The sequence below is a fragment of the Diadema setosum genome, chromosome 16, assembly GCF_964275005.1.
Source record: "Diadema setosum chromosome 16, eeDiaSeto1, whole genome shotgun sequence".
NCBI classification, from domain to species: Eukaryota; Metazoa; Echinodermata; class Echinoidea; order Diadematoida; family Diadematidae; genus Diadema; species Diadema setosum.
In genome coordinates, this window is record NC_092700.1 from 29,409,032 (window position 1) to 29,431,995 (window position 22,964).

General features: G+C 39.0%; 1 protein-coding gene across 1 annotated transcript; it reads right to left on the bottom strand.

The window, feature by feature from the left end:
- Window positions 1–4,412: 4,412 nt before the first annotated feature.
- Window positions 4,413–18,236, bottom strand: LOC140239798 (O-acyltransferase like protein-like). The gene is made up of 16 exons (XM_072319617.1): window positions 18,124–18,236; window positions 17,141–17,445; window positions 16,360–16,499; window positions 15,903–15,987; window positions 14,645–14,750; window positions 13,553–13,728; window positions 12,737–12,922; window positions 11,712–11,805; window positions 11,032–11,124; window positions 9,446–9,617; window positions 8,763–8,842; window positions 8,032–8,133; window positions 6,702–6,852; window positions 5,963–6,149; window positions 5,174–5,316; window positions 4,413–4,517 (listed from the first exon to the last, which is right to left on the bottom strand). The coding sequence occupies exons 1-16, from the start codon at window positions 18,234–18,236 to the stop codon at window positions 4,413–4,415; spliced, it is 2,238 nt and encodes a 745-aa protein (XP_072175718.1).
- Between the last annotated feature and the right edge of the window lie 4,728 nt (window positions 18,237–22,964).

Consider the following 22,964-nt stretch of genomic DNA (forward strand, 5'->3'; position numbering starts at 1 on the left):
TTTTTTAGTTACGCTGTCCACAAAATTAATTACGGACGGACGGAAGGAAGGACGGACGGAAGGAAGGACGGACGGACGGACGGACAGACGGACGGACGGACGGACGGACGGACGGACAACCCGAAAACATGATGCCTCCGGCACCACTTCGTGGCGGAGGCATAAAAAGGGGGAAGCGAATTTCTGTATTCTTTAAATGTTACATTCTTCAATCTTCTTCAATTTTAAACGTGTCGTATCTAATCATAAGACTGGTAGTTATAATTATGGTATTATGATTATGGTATCACCACTTACTATCATTCGCATTATCAATGTTATCACTGTAATGACCACAAAGATTTCTAACATCATCGTGTTATGGATATCAGTTATTTCGTTAGCATCTTTCGAATTATCAATATATACTTCCAAATGTCATCTACATCATTGCCATAATTTCAATTTCTTTCAGATCTTCTTAAATAAATTGATGGAATTGTTATTGTATAATAAGATATACATGTATATATTTTTAAATTCGAGGTAAGTCTCTATATTCACGTTATGTCCTTTGCACTTCAAAGAGAGAGAGAGAGAGAGAAAGAAAAATAGGAATGCAAGCATCACAGGTTACCATGGTTACCTGGAGCAGCTCCATGCTTGGAGAAAGCAATCGCAAAATGTCTATCTCTCTCAAACCGATAGATACAGACCGAGAACTATTTCCACCTGATCTAAGAGTGGATATGAAGAACCCTTTAACTCAAGCAAGAAATAATCTCTCCTCCTCCCCTTCTCTCTCCTTGTTCCCCTCTCCCTTCTTCCTTTCTTCTCCCTCTCTTCCAGCTTCCAATCCTCCGTTTCCCTCCAATCCTCTTCAACTCCAAACCCTTCTCTCTCCCATCCATCTATTATTCTTTCATTTCATATCTTTCTCTTCTGTCCTTCCTCCCGATTTTTTTTTTCTGCCTCTCCCTCTTTTGTTTCCAGCTTCCAATCCTCCCTCGTTCCCTCTCCCTCCATCTTTTCTCTCCTCTCCGCCACACTCTCCCTCTCATTCCCCTCCATCTCCCCTGTATATTTCTCTACATCTATCTATCTACAATGTATCTATTCATCTTTCTATCAATGTGATCTATCTATCTATCTATATATCTATCTTTCTACAGTGTAGATATCTTTCTGTGTTTCTATGTATACAGGGTATAAGATCTCTCTACCTCTCTATCTTTCTATCCGCACATCTATCTTTTTTCTTTCTATCTATTTCTTCTGTTCTATATTATTTTGTTTTTCATGTCAATTTTAATACTTGTAAGTAGATTTTGTCAACGTATCTTCAAACCCAGTCTTCAAAACAAAATAGGCCTATGTACTGTTGAAATTGAGTATATGAATATAAGAACGACCCAAGTCCAATTTTTTGGCCAAATTCAGTTTGACATGGGAAATTGTAGCTTATGCATGGACTCGTCTTGTGTGTAAATGATAAATCCTAATTACCCCCGGAAGTGCCTGAAATGAATGAGTTAAATCTTATATTAATGTAAGAATGAAGGACTTGGGTCATTCTTACATTCATATAATAGCGCCCTCTCTCATCCTTCTCCCATCTCTATAGCAGAATATCATGTATATGAATCAAAGAACGACCCAAGTCCATATGAATCAAAGAACGACCCAAGTCCACCACACAAAATGGCCTCTCCACAATTAATGTAAATGTTAATTGTCATAATAATATATGTTCTAATTTGTATATACAATGTTGCCTTCCCATCACAGTTAAATAGAATATTATTGGACAAATAAAAAAGATATGAAGTTTTTTTAGTCTACTCAAAATGATCTTCCATCGACTTGGGTCGTTCTTATATTCATATACTCAATTTGATGACAAAAAGGTACTTTGATGAGACAGAGCATGAAAAGTAATGAGACATACAATTCAGTATAAGAAATAAAAGATATATTTCTCTTTACCTCTCACAATATACTATGATGATATATCTATACATATCAAAATCATGTTGTATGATAAGGATGATAAATGTAATAAAAAGATGCATAACGCGGTTCATAAAACTTATAACCATATCTTGCTCGCATCATTAAAGATTCGAATGAACATGTGTGTTAATGAGGAATGTAAATTACGTCATTGTGTCAAATAATCGACAGAAAATACCGCAGTATGACGGATTCAAGAGGCATACTTAACCCTAAAAGGGCCGGAATCCGCCCCCCCCCCCCCCCTCGACGTTTCGCGCTATAATTCTGTAACGCGAGAAGGCCTCGTCGCGAGGCTTCTTGACTTTCTTCGTTCAAGTCTCGCGCAACTTTTGAGACCAAATTTGCAACGTCCGCGCATACTTTTGCGAAGCCACGCCCATTTTTGTAACGGAATGTCGCCCCAAAACGGGCAAAATTTTGTGATTTTGTGTACATTTCCTATGGAAAACAGTGCTCTGTCATGAAAGTCATAAAAACCCGATTATTTTTACAATTAATCACTTTCATTGATTAATTTTGTGCTAATTATGGTAGAAAAGTGGTCAGTGACAATTTCCAATGAAAAAAACAAAGAAAAAACAAAAGTTGAAAAACAAAGAAATACATAAGAAATTCTGAAAACAATAAAATACATAAGAATTGAAATGAGTTTTGGAAATTTTTGTGATGTACAATTGTTGAATATGCTAAAACAGATTTATAGATCAAAAATTCGACTCTCAATGCTCTTAATTAGCCTAAAATATCACCTTGAGCATAATTTGCATAATCAATTAATTAAAATTAGAAATTGATTGTTTCACAAAATCTTATGACACAATCTTGTAGATTATGACGCGGGTCTCACGCATGCAAAATTTCATCGCGATCGCACCTCCGATGACCGAGATCTCGGGGGGGGGGGGGGGGGAGGAATCCATCCCCCACCCCCCCCCCCCCCCCCCCCCGGTCTGAGCATAGCCAAAAAAAGCCCGGCCCCTTTAGGGTTAAAGGGTTATTATTGCAATTTAAAAGAAACAAGGTGAGATGTTACATAACTTGATCAAAATATAACGAGATTAAGCACTGTTCATAATTTTCTATGCTATGACAATTTAACTGAGTTGTGATAGTAATATCCAGATTGCAAATGAGTTATGGTTCTGTACATTGTTACAACCATTTAACATTTCCGGGTCAGGAACTTTCAGGCAGAGTGTTATAAAACACTAAAATGGGAATCTCTGTATCAACCGGAACTCGAAGCACGCATAGGGTTTACTGTCTGAGTCCATGAAATCACCTCTGAATTCTATAAGTTGATGACTGATGACATTTGAGAATGTATAACATTTTCATTATGACTGAAATTGCTGCGAGTCATTTGGTTTTATATTGAACAGCTGAATTAGATAACATGCAAAATAGTAGGTATAAAAATCTCAAAACTGAAAAAAAAAGTGGTGTAAGACACTTAAAATGTCCTTTGACAATAATTCATACGCATATTTTTCAGCAATAATTTACCTATCGCAGTTCTGAACTACATCTTCTGTTTCTTTCGGAATGGAAAGTTTGAGGATATTCTTCACACTTAACTATCTGGGAGAGGTATATCTACGTCCAGTACACTGTACTGCGATTTCTTCGAATTTCCCGTTTGTCGCCTAATGAGGGCGGTTTTGTTATAGCATTCGACAGGTTGCAGCTAAAATTGGCAAACTCTTTGTCAGCTGTCAGAAAGACAACAACAACAATCCATCTTTATCTGCAGGTTTCCTATGAACATGCCAACCGACGAAAGAGTACGAGAAGCTGACACTAGATTTTTCTCGCGACATCATTTGACGTTACTTTGCAGATCACTCACAGTATTTAAAAGTATCTTCTTACGATTCTATCAACATGATTGATTTGTAATGGCAGTTACCGTAATTGCCATGGTATATAAATGTCCACATAACGCGGGCTTTCGTCGTTGAAGAAACACACATTGCTTCAGCCTTTACACATTCAACAAGTTAGTCTAACGCTTTGAAGCACACAAGTGAATAAATATAATTATGATGTATGTTTATGTTTGGTACTGCACAATCGTAACATCACTGTTATTGCAGAACTCACGTGTATCAATCTATTGTTGTCTTTTTCTTCATGAAAACGCATTTTCCCCCTATCATAAAGATTATTTGCAAAATTTGCTAACTTTCTCTCTCTGACCGCCCGCCATATTGTACCCAAGACATGCATCTTAAATCCTCGCGTATTAAAGCACGGATACAAGATGGCGACTGCCTGGATCCTGCGATTCTCTTCACGACGAATGAGATGCTTGCGACTTGTGACGTGAATTGGCGCCAAAACACGAAGAGACAGAGAAGGCACAGGGAGAAAAGCGTTCATATGCGGGAAGCACTACCACGGGGTCATCTGTGACGTCATTTTAAGAACTGTTCGAGGTTTGCAAAGGGAAGTTCCAAACATACGTTGACCAGAAAGGCGATGGCGAAACTAAAGACGCAGGAACCAACAAAGTAGTAGGACTGGAGAGGGAAAGAGATAGGGGTGAAAGAGAAACAACGGCAGAATAAGAATACGCCAAACTATAAGATGCATGGAAAGTTCCCGCTTAAAAACGGTAATGGTGTAACATACATGTAAGATTTGACTGAATCAATGTGAATTAGCTTTTTGGAGAATTTATCAAACTCATTGGTGATCTATCTCCCTCATGCATCATTGAACGATCGGTTGATGAATCTATTAATTACCTTGCATTCCATTCAATGCCTACTTCTACTGTTCAAAGGAAGAGAAAAAAAAATCACACATTTTAACTATGTGTGTGAACAAGATGCCTTTAATCATAATGTGTTTCTGACATCAAACTGACAATGACACAATGGTTCAACTCATACAAGCTAACTTGCATCGAATAAGATCAAAAATCCGAGACGGCAAGACATAAATACAGCAGCCATTATTTTGTTACAGGAGAATTCCAGACGTGAGACGTACATCACTGTATCAACTGGTATTAGTGTATAGCACACTGCTTGTAATACATGTATTTCGTTCAATGATCTACCCATTATTATATAATACTTTGACGACAGACATTTTTTTTTTTTTTTTTTTTTTTTGCTCCAACAGTCCTGGATCGTGTGAGAGAATAGTTCGTTGTAGGGAGCCTACTTACCATAAATACAGCATTACTGTTGAAGGCGCTAGCGGCGTTACCCGTCAATATTTCCATGACTAGCGGATGGAATAGGTAGGCGGAGTAAGTCATCCTACACAGCGGTAGCCACGCCTTCCATGACAGGAAATCATTAACCCAACCTGTCAATCAAAACGTTAGATCGGTGACGTTGAGATATATTTCTTTCAGAGAACTACATCATGGCAGCATACCACTCAAAACGGCTACTATGATAGACCTATCTATTCCTTTCCTTATGTGTCTATACCCGAGTGGTTACTCTCAACTATTCACTACATATTTTCCTTTTAGATTTACTCTCCTTACGAGAGTAAAACTTCGTGTTGGACTGACAATAGGCATTTCAACGTGTATAGGAGAATTCCTATGAAAGTAGATTTCTCTTACGAGTACCTAAAACTAATGTGTGTTTATAATGACGTCCTAATAGAGCCCTTTTGTTGTCTTCTCCTTATTTTCTTTTTTTTTCTTTCGTCTAAGTCTAAATTTCTGTTTTTATTCATAATTCCATTGCCTTACAATACTTTGATTAGCACTTACTTAGTTTCTCATTGTTCTAGCCAAGCTCATAGTTCTGTATATACGTGTTTAGTCATCCTTATTTGTACTGGTATTAGTGCAAACAAGCAAAACAAACAAACAAATAAACAAACAAACAAACACAAAAAAAAACGAAGCCTATGACAAGGTTACTATTTGTTTTTTACTTCAAATACTGCTTAGAAATTAATTAAGTACATTGTAATCAATGTTGCGTCGTCTCACCGCCATAGCCTGAAACGCAGGCGAAGATCACCCAGGCCATTGCGCATGCCCAGCCTAGGTGCGCGAATGCCATATAAAGGGCGTTCTCTACGGTAGTCAATGGCTTGCCGTTGAACTCCCCTTGGAGCCCGTACACAACGGCCAGGCCGGTGGCCGCGGCGGCTAGCCAACCTCCGACAGCAACCAGCTGTATGAGAGAGACAATATTTACGAGTAACTCGGTTGTCGATTCTTACAAAATGATCATAAAGATAAATGCAACAGCAGAAGCGGATCTAGAGGGGGGGGGGGGGGTTGCAACCTCCCCCCCCCCCAAAAAAAAAAAAAAAAAAATCCGGGGACCATTTTTTTTTTTATCTTATCTTTTTTTTAAACTTGTAATTTTTAATTTGGCAATGACCTCTATACCAAAAATAGTGGTGTTTTAGATGCAAGAAAACGCCATTTTCACACACAGATTTTCAAAAATTCTCCCTACTGTGGCCACAACCTCCCCCCCCCCCCCCCCCCCCCCCCCCGCTCGCTCCGCTCGCTCGGGCTCGGTCGCTACGCCCCCTCGCAAACCGCCCCCACCCCCACCCCTTTATAAAAAGCTAGATCCGCCCCTGAACAGAGTTGTTTCACCATTGTATTAAATCATAATTCTATCGTAAAATAACCACAATGGTAATTAAATTCATGATGGATTTAATCAATTTGAGCATTGATTACTAGCTTAAGCGAGAAAAGTTCTTCTCACCCGATGCATGCGAATTCTCTTCCCCCGCCGTCTGTGGAACGCGTAACCAAGCTTAATGCCGACCAGATAGGGAACAATACGGCAATACGGCTTGACGTAGACTACGGAGAAGACATCGTCTCCATTGGAATGACCCATGTCCAGAGCACCCCTGGGCAGTGAGCAAGAAAACATGTACAGAAAACAAAGTAAACATTTCCATTAAATATGAATAAAGCATCACGGTATACTTCCATGAAAATGGTAAATACTATAATACGCTACTATTATAGGTTTTCATTTTTTCAGTCGACCTCGCATAAGAATCATAACGAGACTTTAAACAAATCTTTCGACTTAAAGGGATCATATCCTTTTGGTTGAGACCTCACTTCAGGTTTCTAACACTTTGGGGTGAGATAATGAGAAACCACTATGAAATGTGAAAGAGCACGTAATTCCAAGAGGAATTCAGCGTTTATTTGATGAGAATTGGTTTTGAAATGGCTGAGATATCCAAAACGGAGCAATCCTAATAAAAGATGGGCCCCAATGGCCAACTTTTATTAGGATTGCTTTGTTTTACTTTGCTTTTGGATGCCTCAGCCATTACAAAGCCAATTTTTTTATCAAATAAACTTAGAATTCCTCTCAGAATGGTGTGCTCTGTACCATTTCATAAGTGGTTTCCAGGTATCTCACAAAAAGTTAAAAGCCCAAATTCTCATCTCCACCAATACTATACCATCCCTTTAAGTAAACGTTGACATACACAATATAATTAACACGTGTTCATACCCACCCGTGCAGAATACTTCTTCGAATTTGCGTGTTTTTCGACTCACGAAGTTGAGGGATGCATTTCAATGTTGAGTGTTCATTAGTCAAGTTACAGGTAAATATCAACTGCGTCTTTCATAATTCAAAGAAATTTTTGAACTGCATTCATTTTTGCGATGGTTTTGTCGATTTGAATCCAAAACAATAATCAGTGCATTAGTAACAATTATATAAAATGACATTGGACAATCATGATGTTGTAAATCTATCGCCGTTGATACGTGCGAAATGAGTTTGTTTGTGTTTTTGTGATACACTATCATAATCCTGTGAGCTGAATAATCCTATTTGGATACCCTTGTATGTATCTTGTGAAAAAGACGACATGACCATATGGGTTTACAGCTCAATTCAACAAAGTACGTCTAAAAAAAGTTTGAAAATAGGCTAAAGAATAGGCCTACTTGATTGCATTTGAAACAGTAGGTAAATAAGGATCAAACAGAATTGGTGTTCCTTGAACTGGTGCTCTTTAGTGTAGCTACGTGTACTTTGTTATGCATGTACTCACATCAGCGCCACCTTGAAATCGTTGACTATCATCAGAGCTATAGTTGTGGCTATGCTTGCAACACCAAGCAAGGTCAGAATGGCTAGTCCCACACGTGGCTTTCTGCGTTCGGGTTTCACGTTCAGGTTCATAGTTGAAAGAGATGAAGAGAGAGAGAGAGAGAGACATAGAGAAAGAGTTCTACTTTAAATCGATGTGTAACATTCAGATACTTAAATTGCAACATTTTATTGTAGTGTCTTCATTTCAAGTAAAATTGAATATGCGAGCGTTCATAACGAAATATCTATTATTCTAAAAACGCATGCGCAGAAAACAAAATACTGCTTTACCATACGATTGGTTCATCGCGATCTATTATCTATTATCTCTGCACTATATTCTCGTCAGCATGTCAGCTCCCAAAGTTTTCACGACACGTTTGCGTTTGTTTGGATAGATCGAGGAAGACTGAAAAAAAAAGAAAAGATGGCGTAAGTTTTGAAAATTAGTCCCAAACCATCCTGACATCTTAAAAGAATAATTGGAAGACATTCATCAGGTCAAAATGTCCTTATCTTTAACATCAATATTAACAGATGCCGTATATACATTATCCTCAGCGTAGATAATTCACATGATTTGCTATTATGATTGGTGTGCAAATAATACTACGTATTTCATACGGGTCACAAACGAGTACGGGAGTATGGATGAGTGATGAAACCATATTGATGTTGCACGGTTCTCACCGATAGAGGGCGATAAGAATCACCGGACTGATGAGGTAAAACTGCATGTCATTGGCCAGGTACCAGGCCCAATAGATACACTGAAACAAACAGAGATCAGGAAGAGAGAGAAAAAACAAACAAACACAATGTGTGCAAGTAAAGATCACGGTTCTATCTGAGAGTGCGTCACTAGATTCTACATGCAAATACGTCCGTTAAAGGAGGAATGATGATAATAATACTTTATTTCACCACGGTAACCCCTTTAATGTTTACATTGTTCCTCCTCCTCCACCACCTCCTTCTGCTTCTTCTTCTTCTTCCTCCTCCTCTTCTTCTTCTTCTTCTTTTTGATTCCCTATTTCTATTTCCTTTTTCTTTCTCTGAAATTCCTCTTCTACATCAGGAGATGAAGTAACGGATTTGCTAGATACACTGTAGTAATACTTGTTTAAAAAAAAAAAAAATATATATATATATATATAGGACACAAAACGCAAGATATAGACAATAATTTCAGTACATTTTCTATCATGAAGTATTTTACCAATTCTGTGCGTGGAAAATCTTTCATGGAACCATTATAAGTATTTCAGCAGACAACTGGCCCAGCAAGGTGCTCCACATGCTGTCGTAAATTGTGGGCTTCATAAACCAAACACATTCAAGCATCTACGCTACATCTACACGTACACACTCACCCCGCCTGCTGCGTTCTTCGGGTAGAAATTGTTGATGTACAACAAGTTCGTCCACCAATATTTCTCGCAGTTGAAAGTGTAGCGCGCCACCGAGGACCACAGGGGACCTTCCCCGAAGTACGGGCGGAGGTAGAGGGTGAAGAGCATGGCGAACCCAAGGGCAGGAAGAAGCCTGAGAAATCGATGACGAAAATGACGAATCAACTCTGACATCTTGATTTTAACTCACAGTTTACGATTATCCTGATGTGCCATGCAATCCATTCATATGGTTTACCAAAGCTCGGATGGAATGCATTAATCTTATTCTATGAAATTAGTCAACTCACGTACAGGGTAACACGAAAGGGACATTGTAGTTATTATTTTGGTCTTTTGCTAATCCTTGACAACGCATCTTCGTATGAAAGAAACTTCAATTACGAAAGTGATGTGGTAGCTCTCTTCCCCATATTATACTTAAATTGTTCAGCTTTGTATTTCTTGAAGGAATGGATTAACATTGTTTCGGCAGCGCCATCATGTTGTGCCGGAGTGCAATGAACACCGATATTGGTTGTTGATGAACACTTCAGTCGACAGTTTGATAGGAAGTGCTCAACAGGTGCTCAAAACTTGCTAGAATGTTTTCACTATTTATGGTGCCCTCGGCCTGCAATCCGAAATGTGTGCGTCATCGTTCAAATCGTTTAATGTATAGGCATTGCCCGAGGAAATATCATAATATTTTTTGATATTCTACATTGCGATCTCCGCCGACTCATCAGCATAACAGTCATGTACGTACACATCACCATCGGCACTTTACCATTACATTGATGGTCATCATCAGCAACATTAGAGCGCCAAATTATATGACTACGATTATAATTATCATAGTCACCACTGAGCAGTTGTCATTTCCATTATCAATGCACGTACTAATCCTTTATCATCATTATCATCATCATCGTCGTCGTCGTCGTCACCATCATCAGCGTCACTACTATCATTATCTCCATATACTGTACGTATATCATAGTTATCATGATAATTGTTTTCATTATTGTAGTCATTTCTTCATCATTGTCATCATAATCGAAATAATTTTTCTTTTTCAGATCATCAGTTGGAGCACTAATCGTCACCATGTTCGTCCTTAGCCTCCTCCTCCACCATCTCATCATCATTATCATCGCCGTCGTCATCAGAATCACCACCACCATCAAATTATCGTCATATATATGGACATCACAGTTATTACAATCGATGTTTCTATCATTGTAAACACTGCTTCCGATCGTCATCGATATTACCAACCTCCTCCACCACACCATATCAACATCACCATCACCATCGCCATCGCCATCACCATCGTCATCACCATCGTCATCACCATCACCATCGTCATCACCTTCGTCATCACCATCGTCGTTATCACCATCACCATTGTCATCACCATCGTCGTAGTCGTCGTTATCACCATCACCATTGTCATCACCATCGTCGTAGTCGTCGTTATCACCATCATCATTGTCACCATCATCATCAACTCCCTACAATCACAAAGATAATACGTAAATCTTCCTGACAAAGGGCTCACCCACCTCCAGTACCGATGGAAGTAGAACATAGGCCAGGACACGCGGCCTTCCATCCTAGCCATTCGTCCCAAGGAGATGTAAGTCAGCAACAAGCCACTTGGAGGTGAAAAAGAATGTGACTTTGTTGAATGTCTCAGAAGACGTTTCGGTATGAACAGCCATGTGTGTATTCTTAATACATGTTTATATACTTGACAGAGCAAAAAGACTCCAAAATTTGAGTTCAGCTACACGGATTCACATCGCTGGAAGGGCAATTTTACAGTTTGATGGGAAAGAAATTACCGGATGTATGGAGCAATCGTCATTCTGGTTAAACTCTAGAAGTCCGAAAGTATATTTTCTGTGAATAGATATTTTCTATAGTACCAAGAGAGCATAAAGATATCAACCAAAACGGTTCTCTACTCCATACAACACTTCATATCACCTCAAAGATACATTATTTCGGAAGCTGTGTATATGCTCCTTTAGAACAGAGAGAGAGAGAGAGAGAGAGAGAGAGAGAGAGAGATGGGGCGGGTAAGGGGTGAAAGAGAAGAGCAGACTAGGCTAAACAAAACAACAACAACAACAACAACAACCACCACAATAAAAATCCGAATCCAGGGCAGATATTTTTGACGTCAGAAGCTGTTTCCTCCAGCCACATCTTAGGCATCGAAACACTCCTGGAATCTCACCTGAGAAGAAAGAAGGTGTCCACAGCAGGAAAGCCATTGCTCACCGCCTGCATCGCAAAATTTTTCAGCCGTCCGATCAGAAATATCCCATCCCCTTCAAGTGATAGAGAGGAAAAGATTATCAACATACAGTTTGGACCTCGCACAAGTTGAACAATTTGCTAAGTCGATGAGTAATTTTGCTCCGGATGGATACAGACACGTGCTTATTATATTGTGTGTAAGTTGAAGTTCACCTAAGTCGAATGATTTTTTTCTCAGGTCCCACTGGACTCGACTTAAACGAGGTTGACTGTACAGCTATGACATTTATCTGTTTCAGGCATTTCGGTGAGGCAAAACAGAGAATAAAGCAACGATTTGGTTTCTCTTGGCTTGTTACACTGCAACTCTGAAGATAACAGAAACGTTTCTTCTTTTTTTTTCCAAAGAGTATCATAAGATGCCTTAAAAATTGTGTCAAACTGTCGCTTTACTTTTTTTTTTCAAACGACCAAAATCTTCAACCGCCTTAAGTCATATCGTCTGAAATTCTGTTATGATGCATTATCCCTTTCATGGTCATTGATTGTTAGTAAATAGAAATAGAATAATTGAGTGGTACAGGAAGGAATATACGCATACATAATTGTACGTTTGGACGTCGGTAGAAAGAAAAAAAAAATGCAGAAGAAAATAATGAAGTAAAGATAACGATATTATGACATGCACTTAGAGAAAAAGAACATTGAGCCATAACTCATTTGAAGACGTTAAGTTTGTTGGAAAAAAGTAAACGACCATCTGATGTAGGGAGAGAAAAATAAGAAAAAAGACACAACGGAGAAATAGAGAGGAGGTTGAGAGAAAAAAATAGACATGCCATGAAACGCAGAAGTAGGTATAATGCTGTAACAAACAGGGAAGAATAACGAAAGGGCGAACAAAGATGGAAAAAGAGGCAGAAAAAAACAATAACGAAGGGACGAGAAAAAGAAAACAACCAAAACGACACTTGAGCCTTCTCCGTAATGCTTTATACTTACAACTTGGTCCCATTGTGGCGTAGATGAGCATTCCCGTGTGCCCCAGAATGACCCAGGTCATGCTGATGACCCGGATGCCATTCAAACACAGCATGTCACCCTTCCGGGTTTGGGTGCTCAGCAGTTGCTCCATGGTCCGTGTAAGGGCGAAGCACAAAATAAAACGAGAAAGGCAGCTTGGTCGATCTGGGTAAAAGATAGAGAGAAAAGAAGAACATAATGATCTTTCTCACCCGACAACTTCATTCCCTTACTAGTAGGCCCTATATCACTCGATTATGACTATCAATGTAGAAATATAGTTATAATTAACGCGAAAGATATCATAGCTCAAAGACTTTACAGTCTAATCATAATCGAATAATGATACACCTAGTTGAGATATAAAAAGACAAACACTTCAATATTTTCCTGTTAGCGTTAGGATTAGAATGCCCCTAAAATCTCGATCTCTGCGGCGGAGGCGGGGGGGGGGGGTTCGGGTTAAAATAGCTAATAAAATCACGCAGTTGTTATACAACTTGTTTTGTTTTTAAATGGCAGTGTAACCGTATGAATGAATGAATGAATGAATGAATGTATGTATGAATGAATGAACAGATGAATGATTGAACGAACGAACGAACGAACGAACGAACGAACGAATGAATGAATGAATGAATGAATGAATGAATGAATGAATGGATTATTGTATTATTAATTGAATATACAGTACGTGACTTTAACAGTGAAGAAAAAAATGTATACAACAAAGCACTGCTATGGCAATATTACAGACGTTCAAGAAGCCACGCTGACTTTGGTACCGCGACGTACCTTGTTTGGGCTGTTGGGTCATCTCCGCAGAGTGGGCCACTCCATTTTGCTTTTGGTGGTGTAGCAGAGGCAGCGTTTCGGAGCTGGACTGTGTGCTCTCCTCCGTCCTTCGCTTCTGGTAGACGTCCAGGATTCCGCCCGACAAGACGAGAACGCCTACCACGCAGCACAACACGCTAAAGGGGGAAAGGTAGACAACAGAATCAAGTGATATATGTCATAATTGTGATTATATTTTTAATTAGTGTCTATTGAATCTGATCATCATTGCCTCTAAACAATTTGATAATCAGGATCCACTCTCAGTCTCTGATTGCTTTATAATGTGGTCCTGCATTTCAAAACCACAAAAAAAGTAGCCAGACATTGAGTTTAAGATAAGGTCAGATTCTGAAGGAGCAGACTCTATGAAGCTTTAAAATTATGTATAACTCTATGCCAATGGACTTTCCTATAACCTATCTAGACAATGGAAAGAAAGCACACGCTCTGGAAAAGTGTTTAATGAGAAAAAAAAAAGATTTGAAGCGTGGGGTCTATTGAAGTACATGTACTTAATCTTGCCAAGCAGTGTCCCGTGCAATGGATGGGACAAAAAGAAAAAAAAAACAGGATGTTCAACGCCATAGCAATCACAATGAAGGGATTTAGGCTAAAATTTTGCGCATTGTACTCACATCGTATTCATGACTAATCCTAACTTTCAAAGTATTTGCATAATCCTTCCAAAAGTTATTAGAGTTGAAAGTGAAGAGTGTGTAAAGGGATGTCAAGAAATGAAAAGGCATCTCTAAGGCATACCTAATCACACTATCTTATTAAAAAAAAAAAAAAAAGTGTACTGGAAGAGCTGCCAAAAGAAGAAGAGGAAGAAACCGCAGCTTTTTATTCCTTTCATGATCTCAAACTTTAGAATTTTGTAGAAGATGAATTGCTCTTTTAGACGATGTAAATATTGACGATTGACTTGCATGGTTGACCGATTTCATATTCTATTTTGAGTCATCTCGTAAAAATAGGGTTATGCAACTTTTTGTTGCTTTTTGCGATACACGGTCACATTATTGCATCATTTATAGTACATGTATTTACACTGTGGCGTAGAATCCCGCGTCGTATTCTCGTGGTGGGTCTGTAGCACAGACTGTTCGAGTGACCTGAGGGTTAAGCGCCTTCAGCTCATCGTACTGCAGATTGTCTTGAGAATAAACAATAGCAATGACATATATGAATATAATGAAAATACAATCTAACATATAGAAATGTAACATATCAAACATATTATGAGCGTGTATGGTGCCAGAGCATCGTATCATGTTATGAGAAAGCCACAGAACCTTTTCACCACAAAATTATCAACACCTTATATCGAATTACCAATGTCATCTCGAACACCTAGATAGCTATCGCGGAAAGAGATGTACAAATCCAAAACTATATAATTACACACGCACTAACATTACACAAACACGCACAAACATACACCCAAAATATAATTAACATTGTGGAAGCTAAAATCAAATTTCAAATCGATTACCAAAAAAAAAAAATCATTTTAAAAGAAACAAAGGCAAAAAATAATGATAATGATAGGTAGATAGATAAATAGATAGATAAAGAGATAGATAGAGAGATAGATACACAAGAAAAGTGTGAATACAGAGTATGTAGGTAGATGCATGATAATGATAAATACATACCGTATGTCCCCCCAAAAGTTACAACGGTACCCTCCGCAACGATAACTTTAAAAATAATGAATCAATCCAACAATGTCATGGCATGAAATTATACCTCATTGTCCACATCTCGCAGAAAACCCCATTCAATTTGCTTAGGTGGTCAAAGAGAAAAGAGGAATTTTAGTAGAGCATGTTAGGAATCTCTTCCCTCCAAGTTCTGTCTATTGTGTTCACACATTATGCAGTTCCAAGAGCATCCAAGTGCTAAACTTGGAAGAATTATACTCATGACATGCTTTACAACAATCCTTATTTCTCTGTGATCGCTTAACCAAACTGAATAGAGTTTTCTGCAAAATAGAGCTAAGATGCTATGTTCGAAGACACTGAAGTAGACGGTTTAATCATATTGGGTGTTATCAATGCGAAAAACCGATTGTATTTTTTTTTGGGGGGGGGGGGGGGGTGGCGGGACATATACTAGTCTGTATAGATAGAGATAGATAAATATGACAGAGAGAAAGAAAGATGAATTGACAGTTTGTTGGATAGAAAGACAGCAAGAGAAAGAGAGCCAAACAGACAGACAGACAGACAGACAGACAGACAGACAGGCAGACAGACAGACAGACAGACAGACAGACAGACAGAGATTAAATCGTCCTCACCGATGAGTTGAGACAAGGAACCGGCGACGTCTGCTTCGTCACACTCACTCGGAAGACACAGCCCCCATTTCAGTATGGGAAATATCTGGGAATGGAAAAAGAATGATACTGATACAACGTCTCTTCGGGTAACTTTACTGATACATGTACAGTGCATACAAATTCATGGATATCATCTTTCATCTGTCTACAATGTATATATTCATTTATCTTTTTTATTTATTTGTTCGTTTTTATTAATTTAATCTATTTATTTGTTCATTCATTTATTTATTCATCTATCTATCTATTTATCTTTCTGTCTATTCATCTATTCATCCATCCATTGATCCTTACTATCGTCCAAACTGTGTGGAAGTTTTGAATTTCTGAATTCTTTAAATTCGATTATAATGAAATAACCATGGAGATATCGCCAAATGCTTTGTCCAATGTCCAGATAGGCTACATCACTTACCGCAGAGGTGACGTTCAATTTGAGCGAGGTGGTGCAGAAGTGAAAGTCTGGTTTGAGGCTCGAGCACTCCGGGTAATGTCCAAGCCACGCAAGGTTGCCGATTAAGAAGCCGGGTTGAGGTTTTCCGGAGGCATCCAGAGCTGTCACAAAATAAAGTGTATTGCGTGCACTTTTTGTTATGATTTTGTGGCCTATCTGTGAAAATCATATTCATAAACGGTTCGTTTTTGTAGGCATCCAAAAGAATTGTGAACAAAGTGATGTGGCTAAAACGCAAGATGGTGATAATGACACAGGTATAATGAATGATGGTGACGATGGGATCATAACAACGAGGATGAGATATGACGCATACCTAAACGCTGATCATAAAAAAGGGCAGGGTGTCTGTAAACCTGTGTATGCAAACATCAGACCGGCACGTGTAAATACAACTTCTCCCACATACCCTTCAAAGTTACGTAATGGTGCATACCGACGTAGAATTGTCATTGTCGTGTCATAATCAAGATATCTATACAGAGTGGATAGAATGATATGATAGTATGATGAACTAGTTATGAAATATGTTTGTTGTTGATACGGTTTTCTCCCTCTCTCCACCCCTCTTCCCCATCCCATATCTCTCTCTTTATATCATAAATATATAAATATATATAATATACATGTATACACAATGTATCTAAATGTATATAGATATATTATTTCATGAGTATGGATATATATATATATATATATATATATATATATATATACATATATAAAATATCATATCTCTTACCTAGGGTAGCATCGGCAGACCGGCCCTCGCTGAACATTTCTGCCAGCGCCTTCTGACATGGAATCGAAACCGTCAGATTCGGGAACAAGTTGGGAGGCAGCGTCCATCCCTCGGGGATGTCGGGGATATCGGGAATCGGGAAGTCGTCGGGAATGCGGTCTTCGATGTCGTCGGGAATCTTGGGGAAATCTTGAATGTCGAGGGCCACCAGCTCACACGGAGCAAAGATTAGAGGAGCGACAATGACAGCAACCAACTGAAGATGCATATTGTCTGGAGATCTCGAAGCGTGTTTTCGTCCAAACCTAGATGAAGGGAAAGGAATTCAAAAGCATTATTTTTATCAGTGAACGTAACTCTGATATAGAGCCAAGTCAGGTGCTCTATCGATGTCGAAGAAACAAAAATTAATGAAATTCTCTTATAGAATATACACTGCAAGATATTTTTGTTATTTTTTCTTACTGTGTGCAAGTGTAGAGCAATTTGTTATTTATTTGTAAATTAATCGATGAACTACAGATCTGTAGGTCTACTAAAGAAGTTCGTTTCGACAAGTCAAGGCATAGTGGCGAGCTTTATACACGTAACAGTAATGTATGTAGAGTGAACTCAACTCCGCTATAGACTCATTCATTCAGGTAGGCCCTATGTCGGTTCTGTAACTTACCTCCACCCAGAGTGATGGGTTGTCATATACAGCTGTTCAGTAAATCCAAGAAAACCAATTCAAGTCAAGGATCGGAAGCATCATCGGCCGGTCCAAGATGTAGTCCAGCTTATTAAGGTTCAAACTGATTTGAAGGGGAGATGTTCACGTTTTCCCATGAGTTCGCTTGAAGTACGGCGACTTCCACCACGCGAAGATGGGCAGATCTCACTACGTACCATGCACGTTTGAAGAAGAATACGACTATAGTCACAGCCAAAAATAGCCCGCCACGGTCTGTCCGTTCCTTCCCCACCCTGTTTGCCAAACTCACCACAGCCGCTCTGCAAGCAAACAACGAGATGAGCCGCGATGCAGTGGAGCGCAGCATCTGTGCGAGTCGTTCGCCGCCCGCCGCGTCGGCTTGGGATTGAGACGGAAATGCATATTTCGTCGACGGCGTGAATCTGAGAATAAACAGTTGATCACGTTTTCGAGGCGTGGTAAACAGCAAATTTAGGTCGCGGAGGACCCGGCCGTGCGTGTGAATGGATGTTGTTCTGTAGTTTGATGAGCAGCAGAAACATGTCATCGGATTATTAGCTTGAACTACCAAGAACTTGGCCGAGTTCGATATCCACTTCCAATTAACATATGACCCGTTATATACCTGAAAACTATACTGAAAACTAAGAAATAAGTATCCACTTATAGGAAATACTGGATTTCCAGCACGCTTTATTGTTGAATCTGGACTTCAAAGTTATCTTCCCCCCCCCCCAAAAAAAAAAAAAAAAAAAAAACACACACACACACACAAAAAGTGTGTTTATCTAAACACTAAACAAAAAGTAAGTTCCCCCTATTAAACAAATACGAATTCAATCTCAATTGACAGAAATTACCACGAGAAACATGTCAAATAGGCCATTTCGGTAATTTTCACCTCGTGTTCACTCAACCGTGAAATTTTATGCACAAGTCACATGGTACGATATAGCGAAGCACATAGATTATACGTTGCATGCCTTTTTATCCTGGAAAATTGAAATTTGTTTCGATATCACCAAATCAAAGTTGCAAAATTGGGCTTGTGAACTTCAAAAAGTGACCATTTTGACTTAAAGTCATGCTCACTCAAGCGTGACCAAGTGATATCCACTGAATTTCACATGAAAGGTAGCCGAGAAATACAGCTATACATACTCCTCAAAGGTTCCTGATTCATAAATTACAGAGGTTTGTTTTAGGGGGAACTTACTTTTTGTTTAGTGTTTAGTATAAACCCGGCTAACTTTCGAATTCTTTCCCATTTCAGTGGCAGGATATATAGGGAAATGTTCTATGAACCGAATATTGTAGATCATGTATAATGACGCAACGTGGCACGATATGTTAAGTTGAAAACTTTGGAGGGCGTGGCAACTGAACGTCATTCTTCGTTATACCAAGATGTACGTTACGAAATGTCTCATGTTGAACAGGACATCACATAATAGCATGACGTACGATAAGTCATACAATAGCCATGACATTTGCTAGTAGGTAATTATAAGAGTTGATATTTTACACAACCATGACTGTGATCTGTCACCACAAACGCCTGTGGAAAGACGCCGAACATCCATTATCTTTTTCTGGTACGTACAAGTGTATTGTACGACTTTTTCACTAATAATAATATTAATTTCTGGTCAGTTTCCTTCTGTTTGCGTTTATTATTACTCTCTAAAGAAAATCGAGTGAAAATATTCACTCTTGAAGGAGTGAATACAAAAAAGAGTGAATTTAGAATGAAATTGGAGTGAATTTTGAGTGAAATTGTTCATTTTCACTCTTTTTAGAGTGACCTCAGGGATCACTCCAAAATCTTTGAGTGATCCCTGAGGTCACTCCAAAATGAGTGAAAGTGAACATTTTCACTCAAATTCACTCCAATTTCACTCTAAATTCACTCTTTTTTGTATTCAGTACTTTAAGAGTGAACATTTTCATTTTTTTTTTTTTTTTTTTTTTTAGAGAGTACTTATGAAAGAAGTTCACGTTCCCGTGGTCTTCGTATCGGTCAATCGCACGGGGTGTATTCATCAGACAAGTTTCACACGTGTTTTCGAGAAACAATAGGAGTGAGGGAGGGGTGTAGTATCATTTTGTTCCTGCTTCAGTTATTGTTGGTTAAAGGAGACAATAAAGTCAGGACGCTGGTGATGTAGAGAGCTCGGGGTGAATGTGAAAGGGGAAGATATAGGAACTCCGAAGTTCAATTGAGATGAGATTATCGGGGCATTTGATGAATAGATGGCCGAATAGATGCTAGAGGAGGATTAAGCGGTGTTCGCAAAGCTGTGATCGAAGAGAGGCGAGCGTGAAGGAGAAAGGTGACGAGGGTAATTGCGGCATAAAAGAGAGAGAGAAAATGCTAAAGTTGGCCAAATTTAAGCCATATTAGACACCGTACTACCATCTATGTCATAAAAATATGACGATATTATCAAAGCGTACGATGCATTCCGGTCTTTGCGCCATCGAGTTAAATACAACGTGTATTTGAAATGTTAAGTAGCGGTATAGAACGCCAAAGTGTGATGTCGTCGCCCTAGAAACTGGTTCTAAACAACCTCACCTTTATTGTTGCTAACCATGCTCGCACCTGGTTCCAACCTACGCTATAACCAAAGACTGTGATGTCATCATTTAGGTGCGTCTACTCTATACAGTATAGTTGGATAGGCTCTGCGCGGAGGGGTGTTTATTGCCAGAGTTAACTTACAATACAACAATGTTTACAATCTTTTTCTCCAATGTAGTTCGCATGGGTTCTCCGCAACCAGTCTCTGAACAATGCACACACAACAATCTATCAAGAAAGAGTCATGTCCAATGAGCTGGGATCCACCCCCCCCCCCAAACACACACTCACACACACACATACACACACACACACACACACACACACACACACACACACACACACACATTTTTGCCTGTATAGGACTATAGAAAAGGGGTTAAAAAAAAAAGAAATCTTATCACACCCACAACTTTCAAGATTTCCTGGCAGCGATTTTCCCAATGGGGGCAGAGGGAAGGTTGCAATATCTTTGTTTGTTTGTTTTAGACTGACCCCATCAACAAGGAGAACCCCCCCCCCCCCCCACTGAAATTGTTCCACCGATCTCGAGAGAGAGAGAGAGAGAGAGAGAGAGAGAGAGAGAAAGAGGGGGGTAAGAGAGGAACAAGGAAAGGGTGGATATCAATCAGAGGGTAGTTCATTCACACACACACACACACACACACACACACACACACACACACACACACACACACACACTAGCACATGCACGCAGAATGAAAAACAAAACAAAACAAACACACACACACATTCGTATACAGGGTGAACATTGGGTCATGTCATGTTCTGTGCTTGTTTGTCTTGGCCTTTCTCCCTTTTAATTCTTGCTGGTTTGAAGGTTGGCATGTGAGTGTTCTTACGTCATTGATGTGTCCTTCTACATTGTATGGCTGTACATTGTTGTATCACAAAGTGGGGCATTCTTATAGATTCCTATTATACTGTGAAGGTAAATCTCTATTGTGACACCCCATACAAGTGTAAAGACGGATTCCAGACAGAAGTTGCACAGATTTATCTGCAATACATGTACACATAGTTATACAACTGTACTACAATTGTATTACGTGTAGGTATTCCTCACAACACTGTCCTGTATGCACATCAATCACAGTCATAAATTTCACTCAAAGTGATTCATGCAGACATGTTATTAGGTGATCCGAGTATCCTCTCGGATCACCTTTTAGGTGATCCGAGTATCCTCTCGGATCACCTTCTGTTTTTGTACGGATTCTTTCTTCTTCTTCTTTTTCTTATTTCTCCCCAAAAGTTGTGCATCGATTAGCTGAGAAAGTCCTCTTCCTATCAATTTCAAACTTATACCATATATGTATCGTCTCCCAAAGACGGCAATCGAACTAAAATCAAAGTGATCAGTCGACCGTGACGTCACAATGACGTCATTATATGAAAACACATTCTCAATCATATCTCATTAATGGAATGGAATTTTTCAATGAAATTTATGTCACATATATTTCAAGTCAAGCGCATTCTACTCATATTCTCAAAATTCATCTATACCTTAAAACGTGCGCGTACGCGCGCGTTGAAATATTTGTATGCTCAAATCGAGCTCAAATTTTTTTTGCACACGTTTCAGACCATTTAGAGCATTTTTTGAAAAATTGAAAAAATTTTACGGACGCGTACGCGCGCGCGCATATACGCACGCACAGCTCATATGCAATAGAAATTTCCCGTTTTTTCACACTTATCGCCTGCCTGAAATGTCAGGGAATATGTCTACCAAGTTTCAAGTCAATCCGACTCAATATGACGTCATACGGGCCCGTCAAAGTTGAAATTCCGCGCGCGCGTCAATGGCGATATACAGTGCAACAATGCCAAAAAACCGCCAATTTTAAATCCAATTTTACTCGTCAGGATGGACGGTGACCCCCCATTTTCTTTACATATTCTGAAAGCTGATGAGTTGTACATGACATTTCATGGGTTGGCGATGCTGGAAAGATGATTAAAAGATATCAAATTTCTTAATAAAATAAAAAGAGTAAATTTTCAAAATGACGTCATCAAATTACAAGTTCACTCGAGCGTATCTCACTTATCCTTTGCCCATTTTCATTCAAATTTCAGTATGTTGTAGCTTACTAAATGCTCTTTCATTAATATACTAACAACATTTTGATTAGATGACGGCATCACCTCGTAATATTGGATTGAAAGTAATCTTGTCAAATTTGACCAGTTTACGTGTTATCTTAATGGGAGTGCAGTTTTTCTGGAAATGAAAATTGACATGACTATCTTTTTCGAGCATTAGCTCACTTATGCTTCGGTGAATTTCTCTAAGATTTTAATATGTTGTAGCTGAGACTTTGGGCTATCGTAAGTGTGCCCTTCATTTTTTCATACGGTATCGGGATCACGTCCAAAAACTTGGTTGAAATCAAAGCCTATCTTCGATGTATTTTCATATTTCTTTCTTTTTCCAACTTTCTTTGCAATAACTCAAGAAAAAGATATTCTATCATCACCATATTTTGCACATGTTTAGTTCATGTCACGTACATTAT